Source organism: Balaenoptera borealis (genome assembly GCF_965194805.1).
Source record: "Balaenoptera borealis genome assembly, chromosome: 9".
NCBI classification, from domain to species: domain Eukaryota; kingdom Metazoa; phylum Chordata; class Mammalia; order Artiodactyla; family Balaenopteridae; genus Balaenoptera; species Balaenoptera borealis.
In genome coordinates this window covers 16,255,803-16,272,383 of record NC_138873.1, presented here as the reverse complement: position 1 = coordinate 16,272,383, position 16,581 = coordinate 16,255,803, and the positions used below count along the sequence as shown (strand labels likewise).

At 38.0% G+C, this 16,581-nt stretch overlaps 1 protein-coding gene across 2 annotated transcripts in view; it reads right to left on the bottom strand.

Annotated features, from left to right (window-relative positions):
* KATNA1 (katanin catalytic subunit A1) overlaps nt 1-14,628 on the bottom strand; it is a 36,424-nt gene extending 21,796 nt beyond the window's left edge. The window contains exons 1-4 of one of the 2 annotated variants that reach the window (XM_082405519.1): nt 14,488-14,628; nt 8,954-9,128; nt 7,387-7,544; nt 1,458-1,638 (exon numbers count right to left, since the gene is read on the bottom strand). In XM_082405519.1, coding sequence (XP_082261645.1) covers nt 1,458-1,638; nt 7,387-7,544; nt 8,954-9,115 — 501 coding nt within the window. In that variant the 5' untranslated portion in view covers nt 9,116-9,128; nt 14,488-14,628. Of the gene's footprint in view, nt 1-1,457; nt 1,639-7,386; nt 7,545-8,953; nt 9,129-14,061; nt 14,437-14,487 lie in introns of those variants that run through there. The other variant, XM_082405520.1, reaches the window with a different exon arrangement.
* Between the last annotated feature and the right edge of the window lie 1,953 nt (nt 14,629-16,581).

Here is a 16,581-nt window from a genome sequence, read left to right as displayed (position 1 = left end):
ATGAGAAATACGATATTTATATAACCTCAAAGTATCTCCCCACAAACTACTATAAAGGGAAAAAGAGTAACTGTATAGTGGAGAGACTTGGCAGACACCACCCTAACCAAGTGATCCAATGTATCACAAGTAATAGAACAAATAAACATCCTGTGCCTCCTTATATCACACACTGAGAAGAACAAAACTTCACTTCAGTGGTATTCCTGCCAAAAATGCACAACCTTAAATCTAATCATGAGGAAACATCAGGCAAATCCAAACTGAGGAACATTCTACAAAATAACTCTTAAAAAAGTCAGGCCAAAAAAGATAAAGGCAGAGGAAATGTTCACATTAAAAGAGACTAAAGAGGGCTTCCCTGGTGGCACAGTGGTTAAGAATCCGCCTGCCAATGCAGGGGACACGGGTTCGAGCCCTGGTCCGAGAAGATCCCACGTGCTGCCGAGCAACTAAGCCCGTGCGTCACAACTACTGAGCCTGCGCTCTAGAGCCCGTGAGCCACAACTATTGAGCCCACATGCCACAACTACTGAGCCTGTGCCTAGAGGCCGTGCCCCACAACAAGAGAAGCCATCGCAATGAGAAGCCCGCGCACCGCAACGAAGAGTAGCCCCTGCTCACTGTAACTAGAGAAAACCCGCATGCAACAACAAAGACCTAATGCAGCCAAAAATAAATAAAATAAATAAATTTTAAAAAATAAAAAAATAAAAAATAAAAGAGACTAAAGAAACATGACAACCAAATGCAATGTATGCTTCTATATTGGGTCCTGGCACGGGGCGGGGGTGGGGGGGGAAGCTATAAATGACATTATTGGAATAACTGGCAAAAATTTATAAAGGTCTGTGTATTAGATAACAGTACTGTTATCAATGTAAAATCTATGATTTTTGATCACTACATTGTTTTTATGTGAAGCAATGTCCTACTATTTAGGAAATTCACTCTAAAATATCTAAGGGTAAAAGGGCATGACTTCTACAACTTACTCTCAGTGCTTCAGGAAAAATAAAATATATACAGAGAGTAAATGATAAAGCAAAAGGGACATAATATTAATAACTGGTAAAACTGGGTAAAGAATATATGGAAGTTCTTTTTTATTTCTTTCATTTATTTTTTTATACAGCAGGTTCTTATTAGTCATCCATTTTATACACATCAGTGTATACATGTCAATCCCAATCTCCCAATTCATCACACTGGAAGTTCTTTATACTATTCTTGTAACTTGTTTGCAAGTATGAAATTATATCAAGATAGAAAGTTACAAAAAACAACCAAAAATATCTGTTGAATAGTGAGTAGGAAAAATCCTAGCCTAGGTGGGGTGTGACTACGGTTTTATTAGAGTAGCAGATTTAATTACTAAAAATTATTAAAATTTGTACAGTCTTCATTTTTAAGGTTAATAAATAACTTTTTCACTTATGAAAATCAGTAACATTTACCTTTTCCTCTCTTCCTTTATTCTGTTCTTTCTTTTCCCGACAACGAACAGCTTTCCCTCTGTCATTGTGAAGACTGTGTGCGGACGGACGGTGAACTCTGACAGTTGTACCTGGACGGTTACTCTGTGGTTTAGGGTCACTGTACTGAGACGACTGGCGTTTTCTAGGTCCTGGTGAGGGTCTAATCAAACACAAGATCATGAAAATCATAATCAACTCTTGGAGTTGGTCCATATATAGTTGAACACACATAGTGTGTAAGTTAGTTTATGAACTAAAGAAGCAAAGGCAACAACTGAACACAAGATAGAACTGAATAAACTTGAGGTCACTGAAATCTAAGGTCTAGCATTTAAACTGGACATAGCTGTCTGTGGTGCAGTACGGTTATATGGTAGAAATAATAGAAGTCAAGTGATCATCACCTCTCTTTTAAAAGGAAATAGCTATTGTATATCAAGGATAGATGAAAAATTAGTCTGATTCTTGGAAACTGAAGAGAGAACAATAATCAGAGAAGGGAGTTTTATCGAAAGAGCAAGAACAAAGCACAGGTGTAGAATTCACATTTATGTACTGATATATGCGCGATTTGGTACCATTTTATTTAGAATGTATCACAGTTCTGTTTTAATTAATAAAATTTAATCATTTTCCCATTTAAAAAAAACTGACATAAGCACTGGCTATGGACAGTTACAAGAACTCATGTATGGTGCTTTACCTTTATGTAGATCACTTCATCTTTATTTCTGTGGCAGGATTTAGACCTCTCAAATATTTATTAGGCTCCTACTACACTTCTAGACTTGGTTGGGGCCAGTAAAATAAGCAATAAAAAAGGCAGGGGAGTCCTATCCTCAAATATCTCAAATATAGTTAAGAAAGAAGATACATAAGACTAGGCAAGTATACTAGCAAGTGTGAAAGAGATCTAGTACTGTGGCAGTGGAAATGGCCTCCTGAAGACAAAGTAAATTGGACCTGGAAACACAGAAGTTGACCTAAACAAGATGGTACAATTGCAGACAAGAAAATCAGTGAAGAAAAGCAAAGAAAACAAGATGAGCTTAATCTATGTAAAGGTTATAAAGATACTAACTGTAAAGACAATGGTAAACATTAAAACATGATACTGAACAGATAAGGTGGTTCAGTAAGTAGATCTAAATACTGCCAGTTCAAGAGGCTTGGTTTTCAGCTGACTGCCACCGAAAACGTTTTAGAAAGATCAGTCTAATAATAAATAAGATACACTGATGAAGGAAACACAAAAAGCAGGGAGATGTTATCAAGGCATGAGATGAGGGCCTAGCTCAAGGAGTAATGATATAAATCTAAGAGACACTATGAAAAAAGATACTCCTAGATGTGAAAGGTTGAGAATGAGAATTTGGGAGGATGATAAAGCCAAACCAATATATCTGTGAAAGGAATGATGAGGGTTCAATTTTGGATTTAGAAACTTGGATAGCCAAGTAGGGATACTGCTTTAAAATATATATTTATTTTTCCTCTTAAGAAAAATAATATAAAATAGACACTGAATTATAATAAAGTATAAAGAATTTGAAAAAGTCACCTTAACCCCACTATCCAGAGTTAACCACTTAACATATTAGTTTATTTTCTTATGGTTGCCTTTCATTTAAACAAAATTGGAACCATTATATACACATACGCTCATATTTTTCTCTACTCATTATATCATGAGGCATTGCCGGTATTCTTTCCTCTATCATCACCTCATAAATGACTTTTAATGGCTAGCTGGCAGTCAGTCACAAAACGTGTCACACTTTATCCACTTCTGTTTTTTTTTTTTTTTTTGGCCGCACCTTGTGGCTTGCACAATCTTAGTTCCCTGACCAGGGATGGAACCCATGCTCCCTGCAGTGGAAGCATGGAGTCCTAACCACTGGACCACCAGGGAATTCCCTTTATCCATTTCTTACTGCTATTCATTCATCCGAAAAATAATTTACTGAACTACTGACAGGCACTACTCTGCATTTAAGGTAAAAATTTTTTTTAAATAACTTTAATAAAAGCCTTTACTCTCACAGGCTCACATTCAAGTGTGTGTGTGGGCAGAAGGGGTTTCAATGAAGAAATAAACAGTACATCAGATGATGCTAAATGCTATCTAAGAAAATAAAGAATGGTAGGGTCTACGGAATAATATAGGTAGGGTGATCAGAGATGGCCTTTCTGAGGTGACATTTAAGTAAAGACCTGAAAGAAATGAGAGAACAAGCCATCAAACATCTGAGTTGAAGGAAAGACAAGTGCAGAGAACTGAAGCATTTGTGTTTGACTTGTTCAAGAAGGCTGAGGGACAGAACTGTAAGAACTTAGGTCACAGAGGTAGCAGGGAACCACATCTCACAGGGTGGCACTGAGGGACATACTGAAAACTTTGGGTTTTATTCAGTGAGATGAGAAGATGTTTGAGGGACATCAGCTGACTTTTAAAAGACATTTTAAAAGAATCATACCAAAAAGTTTTATTCTATTTCTAATCTTTCCTCTAAAAGGCTTCAACGAACCTCCTGTACAAACATATTTGTGCACAGCACTAGAAGAATGCTGGATCAGTTAAATCTGTTCTTCAAACGGGATTAAAATTTAGGCCATGTCAAGGTTAGAATCACCACCAGAGCTGAAAGAATAAGCTCTCTTAAGCATGAGTACAAATTAAGACCAACAGAAAAATAAAGAGTTTTGAGGGATATTCAGTTGAGGAAGTAAGTAAAATAAATCACAGGAAGAAATAGAAAGATGCAGCAAATAAAGTCAAAGAGGAGAACTTTGTAGTTAATAGTAATCCAGGGCATTTAAAATCAGAGACAGAAAAAAATATTGAAGAAAAGCCAGAAGCAATAAGGAGGGACACCAGGGTTCATCATCATAGACTTTTCAAGATGAAAGACTCATTTAACTCAACTTTCCATTACCCCTAAGAGAGAACCCTCCTGCCTCCACATATTAGATTGTGGAAAACAAACAGTTCATTAAATTTGAAATCAACTGAATAATCACTGGGCACATCTATTCATTGGAAAGTTCTTACCAGTAATTGATAAAGGAGTTACAGGGCTGTTATAGACTGAATGTTTGTACCCCTCCAAAATTCATTATGTTGAATTCCTAAACCCCAATGTGATCGTTTGAAGTAAGGAAGTAATTAGAGTTAAATAAGATTAAAAGGGTGGGGTCGATCTCAGAATTAGTATCCTTATTAAGAGACACCAGAAAGCTTGCTGTTCCCTCTGCCATGTGAGGACACAGAGAAGAGGAAGTCATCTGCTCAGGAAGAGTCCTCACCAGGAACCAAATTGGCTGGCACCTTAGTCTTGGACTTTCTGGCCTTCAGAACTGTGAGAAATAAGTTCCTGTTGCTTAAGCCACCCAGTCTGTGGTATTTTGTTATGGCAGCCAGAGTAGACTAATACAAGGGCCAAATGATGATTCTCCAGAAGGAGGAAAAAAAAAGAAAGTAGGAGTAAGACATATTCATAGGTAAAATAAAATAAAAACACAACTTGACTCATCTATTATTAGTTCTACTTTTGAAATTAAGAAAAAGTAATCATAAATGTGGAAAAATATTCATTTTATTTATAACAACAAAAAAGGGGAGGACTTCCCTGGTGGCGCAGTGGTTAAGAATCTGCCTGCCAACGCAGGGGACACAGGTTTGATCCCTGGTCTGGGAAGATCCCACATGCCACGGAACAACTAGGCCTGTGAGCCACAACTACTGACCCTGCGCTCTAGAGCCTGAGAGCCACAACTACTGAGCCCGCATGTCCTAGGGCCCGTGCTCCACAACAAGAGAAGCCACTGCAATGAGAAGCCCACACATCGCAACGAGGAGTAGCTCCCACTCGCCGCAACTAGAGAAAGCCTGTGTGCAGCAATGAAGACCCAACGTGGCCAAAAATAAATAAAATTAAAAAAAAATAAAAAGAGGAAACAATGAATAAGAGCATGGTTAACTATGTAGGTTATATCCCTCAAAAGAGTAGCAAACAACCCTTTAAAAGCAGCAGAGAATAAGGTCTATGATAGCTTATAAATTATCAACGTTTACAATATGAAGAGCAAATTACTTAACCTATCTAAGCTTAAGTGTCCTTATCAGAAACTGGGGCTAAAAGTTTAGTACCTACCTTCTAAGACTGTTTTGAGAATTAAATATATATGTAATATATGTAAAGCAATTAACACGGTATTTGGTAAGTGTATGATAATTGTTGTCTACTTTTAGGATTTTTAAGAAAAACAGGGTGCAAGGTTCTATATTATGGATATAGCACAACTACAACTATGAAAATAAACAATGCATAAAAGGCTAGAAGTTGCACTAGGATGACTCTAGGATTTCCCCCCTACTTTTATGCATTTTCCTACTTGTCTTTAATGAGCCTATTGCTGTACTTTTTTTTTTTATTTTTAGTGAATTCTAAAATAAAACAGAAAATATACATAAAAGTACTTTGAGTAAGGGTAAAATTTAGTAAATATTTAGAAGGTATCAGAGTCAATAATAGAACATTAGTACTTTTATCTGGAGCTGAAGAAAATCAAAGTGGCTAAGAAACAATCAATACCCATCAGTTAATTTTAAACTGGAGGGGGAACACTTTGGTATGGTACTTCTCGAAGTGTGATCCATTGACCACCTGTATCAGAATCACCTGAAGACTTCTGGGCTGCACCTGCTATTACACCAGATTCTCTGGGAGTGAAGTCCCGGAATCCACATTCTGAACGAGTATCCCAGGAGATCTTTATGTATGCTAGAGTTTGGGAATGACTGGTATGGCAGAGTGCCAGCTTTGTAATCAAACATATCTGGGTTCGAATCCTAGCTCCACCAGTTATTACCTTTGTGATAATGGGAAAAAGTTACTTAACTTCCCTCTACCTCAGCTATCTTACCTGAAACAGAGAAAATATGACTTATTTGGAAGGCTTATTGTAAGAAATAAATAAAATAACATGTGTATCCTATATTAGTGCTCAGAACTCCGTGAGCACTCAATATCTAGCACCTATCATAAAATACAATTGAGAATTAACAGTTATAATGACAGAATCTTAAACACCTGAAAAACACCTGAGCAATGTTTTAATGCAAGGTTCTCAAACTGGTTAAGGGACAAAGAACCTGAAAGTCAGTGTTCTTTGTACAATTCTATTTTACACTAATGTATTTAAACCCACAATATAAACTAGGAAATCTGTTATGTGAGTAAAACAGATAAATGACACCCACTTGCACACTCATCAGTTAAAAAATATGCAGTGGAACTAAGCATAATTGGCTCTTTTGCATTTCAGTAAATATCAACTTTCACTAATTGTTCATTTGCTGGCACCAGGTAATAGGAAGCTGGGGATAAAAATACCAGAGAAAAACCTATAATTGAGAACATTTTATCTTTTCTTTTTTTCTGTGAACTAAAAAGCCCATTTTTAAATTTTAGCAGCAGTATAGCTTGATAAATAGCAGTATACTGTGATAGCTTTTTGAGAACCACTGTTTTAGTCTAATTCCCTCACTTTACATAACAAAAAGCTGAGCTCTAGAAAGGTTATGTGATTTTCCCAGAGCTACAAATAATAATACAGACCTAGAGCCTAGATATTTCAATCTCCATCCCCATGTTCCTTCCATAAGATAACAGTGCCTCCACTACTTTAAGCTCATTCACAAAAGCATATTTTTGGTCTATGTCTACCTAAATTTAATTTACTGAAATGAGGCAGAGTTACATGATATACAATTTAAGAGTTACAAAAGGTATTCAGTAAAAAACCCTCTCCCATTCCTGTCTCTCAGTCCCCAGTTCTCTTCCTAGGTAGAACCAATGCTATCAGTTTTCTGTGCCAGTGTGTTTCTTAAAGGGTCTCCACTTACCTTCGTTCAACAGGTACAGGCAGGGACCAGACTTCCCCCTCGGATGCTGGAAGCTCATGCTGTGCAGCTTTTAATGGAGTGCTGTCTAGTTTAAAGCCTTCTAGTGTTTTCATGATATCCTTAACGTGTTTAGCTTCCACATTTATTTCCTGCCAAACCTGATTTCAAAGGAGAATATGGCTCTTTAAATCTCTATAACTAATAAATCACTGCCAAGATTAAGTTGGGCCATTTATTAAAGATGTCAGAAGCCTCCATTTTGATATTAGATATCCAGGAAACCATACCAAAATATTCTGTTGAAATTTTAATAATGGTTCATGAATTCTTTATTTCTAATTGCAAAATTAATTCTGATAAAATGAATTAAGTATCCTGGCTAATTAAGCCATCATGACTGACTTATCGTTCTTATTCAAAATGCATAACAAATTTAAAAGTTAGCTGTAACTTCAAAGTTTGGTAAAAACAATACTTTTGCAAGTTGCGCTTTGATGGTTCTTATGCTACTTAATTGACTTTAAAAATGCTGAACAGAATCCACTAATTTCATAACTCACTAATGGACTGCATCCCACAGTTTGAAAAATAAAGCTTCAGAGGATAAATGGCTCAATCCACACACAACCAATATATATTTTTTAAAAGCAGTCTTGACTCAATTTTAAAACTATATATATATATATACACACACACACACACACACACACACACACACACACACACATATATGAAATACTGAAATGAAGTTAGCAATATTTGGTTTTAAAACTAAATGATTTAAATATCCTTATAAAAAAGCTTAGACTTTTAAAGTAAAAGCTGCTGGCCTAAGAACAAAAGGTCTTAAAAGTCTTTCAGTGACAAATTTAAGACTCTTTATGAAATAAAGTGTTTTCCCCTTCTAATGTAAAATATGCAGAGGCAGACTTAAGGAAAGAGGTTAAGTTCAAAGAGGTAGAATATTTCTCTCTTTTAAAGAAATTTAGGACAAATATGGAATACTATGAAAAAAGCAGTTTAGTAGAATCTGAGGGATAATACTCTACCTAGAAGACCAGCACAAAAAGACTATTAATTTCTATAATATTTCTCTCCTGTGACATTGTTGAACCCTATTATAAATGCCATATTCAACTGGACCTGTTTATAGTTTCTACCTATAAACTTTTACTGGTCCTCAGTGACTAAAGTTCCTCATGTGGGATGCAAGTATGGTCTGCTTTATGATGTTCTATAGAGAATATGGTACTTGTGAGATTCAGGTGTCATCTGCAGTTTCAACAATGGCTTAATAAAGTCAATTCTAATTTTACCAGGTAAAAATGTGATCTAGAAAAAAATTTCAAAACCATTACTACTAGATACCAAAAATTAGAATAACTGAGTAGAACTCATCATACTTATGATGGCGAATATGGACTAATATAATAATCAAGTTTTAAGAAACATTATATACAAATCCATGTAATAAATTATACACTCTTAATGTATAGCTGCAAAAGCACTACCTATTTACATCTGAGTATTTTAAACCATTAAAACAAACATCAGTCATGATTCTTACCTGTTGCCATTTCTGCTGGAGGTATGTATCTTTGACTGAGTATAGATACTTGTTCATTTGATCAAGAACTCCCTGATAATAGACCATTGCAGAGTCATAATTTCCCAGCAATGCATATTCACGGGCCAATTTTACATTCTCACTAATCATAAGAAGACTCATGCTCAATTATAAGCTAAAAAAGAAAGAAACATTTAATATTACCTCTTAAAAATAAGTACTACAAAGAGTTTTTTAAAAGTATACTTTCCAAGGATCCCTGAAGACGCTCACAATGTACTTTCCATCTCTATACATTTGTTCATGTTAATTTCCACTCCTTCAAAGAAATTTCGCAGTTCCCACAGTCAAACCCTACCTATGTGTCAAAACCCCACTCAGATGGCAATTCTCCCAGTATGTCAACCTTCTGAACTTCCCAGTTCAATATAAGCCGTCCCCCTTCTAAAGTCCCCTGGCACTTTACTGGGGCCTTCCTCTCAAGGCACTTGTCTACCTTGAATCTCTAAGTTCTTTTAGGGCAGGATTTAAAGAGGAAAGGTCTGAGATGGTAACTTCAGTGCGTGACGTACAAGGCTTATTGAACAACTGCAGAACAAATGTAGAATGTTAGATCATTTTTTGGAGGGCACTGTGACACAGCAGAAAACACACGTGTTTTGAGGTTAGAAGAATCTTGGTTAGAACTGTAATTCTGCAACCTTTGTCAAGCCCCTTAACTTTAATGAGCCTTAGTTTTTAAATCTGTAATTGGGATAGTAACTATTTCCAAGAGTTGCACTAGAAGGAATAAATGGCTATTTAGAGTACCTACCATAGTACTTGGCAAAGAGTAGGTCTTCAATAAATGCTAAACGCATCTTCCCTGAAACTTTCCATATACAAGAACTAAGCATAGTCTTTGTACTTAGTAGGATGTGGATATATGGATATGGGGTTTTTATAGGTGGGTTTTTACCTACCCTCTAGACAGAAGCTAATTCCAATCACAAAAAATTGGCCCAGAAAACAAGGGGAAAACTGATCAACTTTTTATGAGGTGAGAATCACCTCAATTTCAAAACTAATTAAGAGCAATAAAAAGTCCATTTCACTTATGAACATGATGTGATAATCTTAAATAAAAGATTAGCTAACTAAAAAAAAGAAAAAAAACGATTAGCTAACTAACAATGTATCAGTGAGCATACACACACACACACACACACACACACACACACACACTCCATGACCAAGAAGGTTTATCCCAGGAATGCAATTATAATCTAAGTTGAGAAAATCCATCCTTGTAATTCCTCACACTAATGGACAAAAGAACTTCATACAAAAATGGGTAGCACATAAAGGCATAAAGTGTAATTCATGGAAGGGAAAACCCAAACGGTTAACAAGTACAGATACTAGTAATAGAAGAATGCAATGAGAGACCCCTTTTACATTTACCAGATTAAAAAAATTAATAAATCCAATAATACTAAGTATTGGCAATTATTTGGGAAAAAGGACATTCTCACATACAATGTGTGGGCATAAACTGGTATAATCATTTTGGAGAGCAATCTGGCAGTACTTAGGGAAATTATGTATGCATATATCCTATGACCCCGCAACCCTACTTTTCTGTAAATATTCCAGAGGAAATTTCACACAGATCCACAAAGGGACTTGTTTTTGGATGTTAATGACAGAACTGTTTGAGAAATCAATAGTTGGAGGTAATCTATCTATTCCCTGATAAGAAAATAGATAAGGAAATATGGTGGATGCACCCTATGGAATACTACGTAGCAGATGGAAGCAATGAACAAAATTTGCAAATAGCAACATGGATAGGTCATCAAAATACAGGGTTGGGTATAAAAAAAACTTAGACATAGAACAAGGTCTAAGTGCCAAGATCATTTTATAAACTTAAAATTATGCTATATTTATTGGGTTGGCCAAAAAGTTTGTTCGGGTTTTTCCGTAAGATGTCATGGAACCTGTACGAACTTTTTGGCCAATCCAAAATATACGGTGTATAAAACACTCTTTTTTAAAGGACACATACACACCTAAGAATATATATTAAATATATTACAGTGTCTGTGGAGGGTGAGATAGGGAATTATGAATGAAAAAAGAGGATGAAGGGTAGGGGAGTAACCAAAAATAAATACAACAAAAGAAGGGCCTTATATCCATCAATAATCACAGAGAGCCTGTAAGATGGCTCTCAATGACCTCTGCTTCCTGGTGTCCATACCCTTGTGTAATCACCTCCCCTTGAATGTGAGCTTGTAACAAATGGAATATACAAAAATAATGGAATCATCATTTCTGAGATTAGACTGGGACTTCCACCTCGCTTACTGTCTTTTGCTCTCTCGTTGGACTACTCTAAGGGAAAACCAGCTACCATGTTGTGAGCTGCCCAGTGCAGAGGCTCACATGGCAAAGAACTGATGGAGGCCCAAGGGCAACAGCCAGTGAGGAACTGAGGCCCTCAGTCCAACAGTCTAGAGGAACTGAATCCTGCCAACGACCATGGGAGGGAGGCAGGAAGTTGGATCCTCCCTCAGCTGACCCTTGAGATAAATGCAGCCCTGACTGATACCCTGACCACAGCCTGTGCAAGACCCTGAATCAGAAGCACCTAGCCAAGCTATGCCCAGAGCCTGACCAAAGAAACCGTGAGACAATAAATGTTTGTTGTTTTAAGCCATTAAGTTTTCGGGTAATTTGTCATGAAGCAATACAGCTATGAACTGAGGTCTATAAGTAATTCAAGACTGAGCATCTGAGGTCCAAAAGAAAAGGAAAAAAAATCCCATGACTGAAAAGCATGACCACTGAAAATATTCCATCTTAATAAGAGCTCTGTGGTCAGGGACCAAGGCTCTCTGTTATTTTATGGATATATCCCCAGCACCTAGAACCATGCTCCTTTCACACAGCAGATACTCAGTAAATCTTTGAATGAATGAATACTGTTAGGTTTTGTCTAACTACTAAGATTTCTTACCTTTGTCCAGTTTCTGACCCTCAGCACTCTCACACTGCTTGATCCTCAACTCATCCCTACCAGAGCTGAGTGCCTGCTTTTGCTCTGAAGCTGTATATGCCCTACAGTGACACCTCATCTGAGCAATAATGTTAGAAGGGTACAGCTGCAGCTGGCTGCTGGCAGTGTATCACTGATCTGGATAAGCAGAGACAGCAAGACTCTAACGTCTTTTCCTTCTCTCTCTCTTTTCCTTAACAGACTCCCTCCAGAGCTTTCTTCCCTTCCCCCAACTAAAAAAAAAAAATCTAAATTAAGTTGTTACTTATATATAGGTTGTCCTTTTGTATTTCTGAGGGCCAGGGCTCAATGTTCCAAAATTCACAGAAGTCACTCCAGGCCTTCTTTGAAGGTTCCGTGTTATGGATACTTCTTTCTAGTCAGATAAAATTCCTGAGGAGCCAATGAATCGACATTTTCTAACAAACAAATGTAAAGTCAATCCAAGGCCACGTTAAAAATGACCTGAAAAATTCTTGGTTATCAAAGAAACGATGTGTTTACTGAAAATGTATCAAAATACCATGCAATGACTAAATGTTAGACAAAAAACAAATTTTCCTATTCTTTTAGTATCATTCTTCTTCTCAAATGAATGTCAACACTATAAATTTATGAGATTCTTCAATTTTCAAGAATATATCCTTATCATTGCCAAAATTACACTTTAGGAAGACAGAATTTGGGTCTACCTGACACAATATCTGGCAGTACTTGAAGAAATGAATATATGTGAAGAAAAGCCTGTAGACCAAATTTTAACCACAGTGAACTGTAAACACTACCTGTTGGTTCAATTAATAGAACAAAAATGAGGTTATAAAATTATAAAAAATGAGACTGTCCAAAAACACAGTTGGTTTTTAAAGAGAGATTGTTAAAGAGAAAAATAAACATAAGCATAGGTGGTGCATGCTTTCTCACAGCAAGCTTTTCCTTTACATGATCCTTCCTATCAGAACCACCCTTTTGCTTAAGTGTACTGAGTATTTATTTATCTTAATGACTAAATTCATTCATTTAAACTAAGTAAGATGCAACATGAAATTTTAATTCAAATAACAGAGTCAAAATTTTTTTAAACACTAAAAACTCAATATTACAGCAAAATTTCTAGCAAACTTAATGTGATGCTGTGTGGTCCACAAAGAGTATCTTTTTAACCAGTCAAACAGCTAAAAAACAAACAATCCAGAACCACTGTTGTAAACAGAAATTCAACATTGTTTTTAATACAGTAAATTCTACAAGATTCTCTAATCCTTAGTATTTGTCGGAATTGTGATACCAGTTTCAAAATAAGATGCAGAATCCGTTGTAGACTATATAATATGCCTAATACTGAATCTATAAAATGTAAAAAGGTCTTGAATAACCAACGCCATAAAGGAGCTTTATATAGCTTTTCATAGTCTAAGAATGTTGGAAAGTCGATTGGCACTGCCTTTTTTTTTTTTTTTTAAGATATGAAACAAGTCACAAGGTATTAATACTAATACAAGACAAAGAGTTTTGCCACTATTTCTCTGTGTGAGAACTCACTGATTACAAAAACCATCTCCTTTGGAAAAGAAAATAAGGCTGCACACTGAGATATTTAGGCCTGTATGAACATCACAAGAATCTTTCTTGATACCTTGGTGTTCTAGCATTGTGACTATGGGGCAAAGATTTATCTCACACATTCTAAAACGTTAGGAATGTCCTCAGCAGTATCTAAAGGTCTGATTTCAAAGAGGAAGACAAATGAGTGCTTTCAAGAGAGCAGCAATGTTAGTAACTGATATAAAAGTTAGTAACTAATATAAAATTGGCACTTCGCAGTTAAAAGAGAAAATTATTTTTGAGTAAATAAGGGCCTGAGACTATCCACTGCAAGGCATTAAGGATCCACGTTCATCGCTAACTTCATCACCATATAATATACAGTATGAAACAAAGTTTCGAGGGATACGTTTTGTAAAAGGTACCAACTCTAAACAAAAAGGGTCATAGCCTCCCAGAGGACGCCCGGCTCCAGAATAAACTAAATAAGAAATAACATCCTCAACAATAGCACACCTACCTAACAAAACATAAGAAAGGAAGCTGCATCCCCAAAGTCAAGGCTTCTGGTTTTTTTTTTTAGGGTAGAGCGTTTCGGGCGGGGGCGGGGGCGGGGGCGTGGACGAATTCGGGAGAGGACCAGTCAAAAAAGCGAGGAAATAAAAACAGGTTCTCCCGTCCGGAGACTTCTCTAAGGAGACAGGCCTAGAGTGGGATCGGCAGGAGCCCCCAGAAGTCTCCGGCCGGACAGGACTCCTCCGGTAGGGGGACCTTCACCCGAGCCACAGGTGTCAGCGACAACAGCAAGGACCTAGGACCTCGGCGCAGGCACCGGCAAGTTCACAGCAGAATGCGCAGTGGGATCGCCCCACAGGCTCCCGAATCCCTCGCCGAGCCGGCCACGTGGGTCGGGGATCCCCAGGAGACCGAGAGAGCCAACACTCACCTGTGTCTCCGAGGCTCCTCGGGAAGCCGCCCAGCGGCAGGCGGAGCGGGAGGGCCGAGCGGGGCTCCGGGCAGCGAGGAAGGAGGGCCCTGCCCTGTCCTGCCCCAACCACCGTGTTTTGTGCTCACGGACCCAGCACTGCCTGGTCCAACCGTCACCAGCCTCAGGGCACTGCTTCCACTCGCCGAGAATTTGAAGGCAAACCCGCCAGGGTCACTTCCGGTGCTGGGGGGGAACCTCGGAGACTCCGGCGCAAGCGGAGCTACGCCCCGGGAGCGAGGACGCCGGGTGGCGTGCGCGCGCCGGGCGCCGGCTGGGCGGGGTCGACGGAGGTGGGGCGGGGCCGACAGTCTGGGGCGGGGCCGGGGTGGGGGGGCGGCCGGGCGCGCCTGCGCAGTTCCGCGCCAAGCCTCCCGCGCGGAGTGGGCGGAGACGGATAGTGATGACTCAAATTAGAGTTACCCTCTCGTGTTCCTCAATACGTTTCGCAGTGCTTCCTCACTTTTCCTCCCACTTGATTTTCATCACTCTCTTCAGAGGTTAGGAGGTCAGAGTGTCTATTTTACAGGTGAGTGTCAAGGGTCAAACAATTCGCTTGTGACATATCCTGTTTTAGAACCAAATACTCAGAATTTGGCTGAGGCGCTTGTCACGACATAACATGAATAAAATAGAGAATGGGTAAACAAAGGTATTCGGACACAATGATGGTGGAATTTTATATTCTTGATTTTTTTGCTCAACGTTTTAATGCAACCAGACAACAAAAGTATACTCCACGATGTACAGAAACATATGTACTCGACAGTACTAGTGGCCATGCTTCCTCCAGGATCTCCATCCTCTACTTCCACCTAAGGTGGCATAGAGGCACTTAAGACACGTTATCCTCTAGGAGTGCATGGTAATTAAAATTCTGATTTTAAAGCATCCCATTAATTTAACACAGACGTATATAAAGGCAATTCAAGGGAAATACATCCATTCAGTCCACAGATGTTTATTGAGCAACTAATACATGCCAGACAGCGTTGTAGGCATTGGGTAAACAGTGGTCAACAAAATAGAATGTTTCATGAAGCTTAAAGTCTTGTAAAATTCTCAACTAAGTAGAAAATAATAGTTTTGCTATGATGGATTTGAACTCTATTGTAATGTAAAGTATAATTAGTATAGGAAAGTATAATTAGTATAGCTTTTTGAAATGAAAAAACAATTCAGGGAGGTACAGGTTAATTACCCTAGTTAGACTGAATCAACCTTCATTTTTTATATGAGTGAAAAGGTATGTTGAATTATAAAGGCAATTTATAGTCTAAAAGCTTCTCAAAGGGCACAAAATAAATACATATTACATGACTCCATTTATATGAAATTCTAGAACAGGCAAAAGTAGTCTACAGTAACAGAAAGGTGGTCAGTGTTTGCTTGAGGCTGGATTGGGGGTTGGGAGAAGTGAGGGGAAGGACTAGACTGCAAGAAGGCATGCGGAAATGTTTTGAAGTGATGGAAATGTTCTATATCTCAATTATAGTGGTTAAGCAGGTGTATATGTTTATTAAAACATTGAACAGTGCACATAAAATGGATGCATTTTATTGTACATAATTTATACCTCAATGAAGTTAATTTTTAAAATTAAAAAACCTCCGAACACTGGCTTACATTTACTACTTCTGTTTCTTCACTAGTTGTACTAGTCTAGGAAGACTAGGGTACCCTGTAGTAACCTCTCTAAATTGAAGAGGTTTCAAACGCCAGGAATTTTTTTCTTCTCATTTACTCTATATGTTCATGGTAGAGTGGATGCAGGCACTGGGACCCTGGACAGTGGAAAAAAGAAAATGCGATAACTTGCATAACTTCTGCCTTGATATGAGACGTGCCACTTCTGTCCACATTTCATTGGCCAGAGCAAGTCACGTGGCCAAGCCTGATTTCAAAGAGATGGGACATTGAGCTCTACAGTGTGCCCTGAAGGAAAAACAGAATATTTGTGTACCGCCCTCATGACTACTACACTAGTCATTTCTTCTTTTACAGTGTGGCTTCTACAACCACCATCCCTCTAAAATGATTGCGTCCAAACTGGGA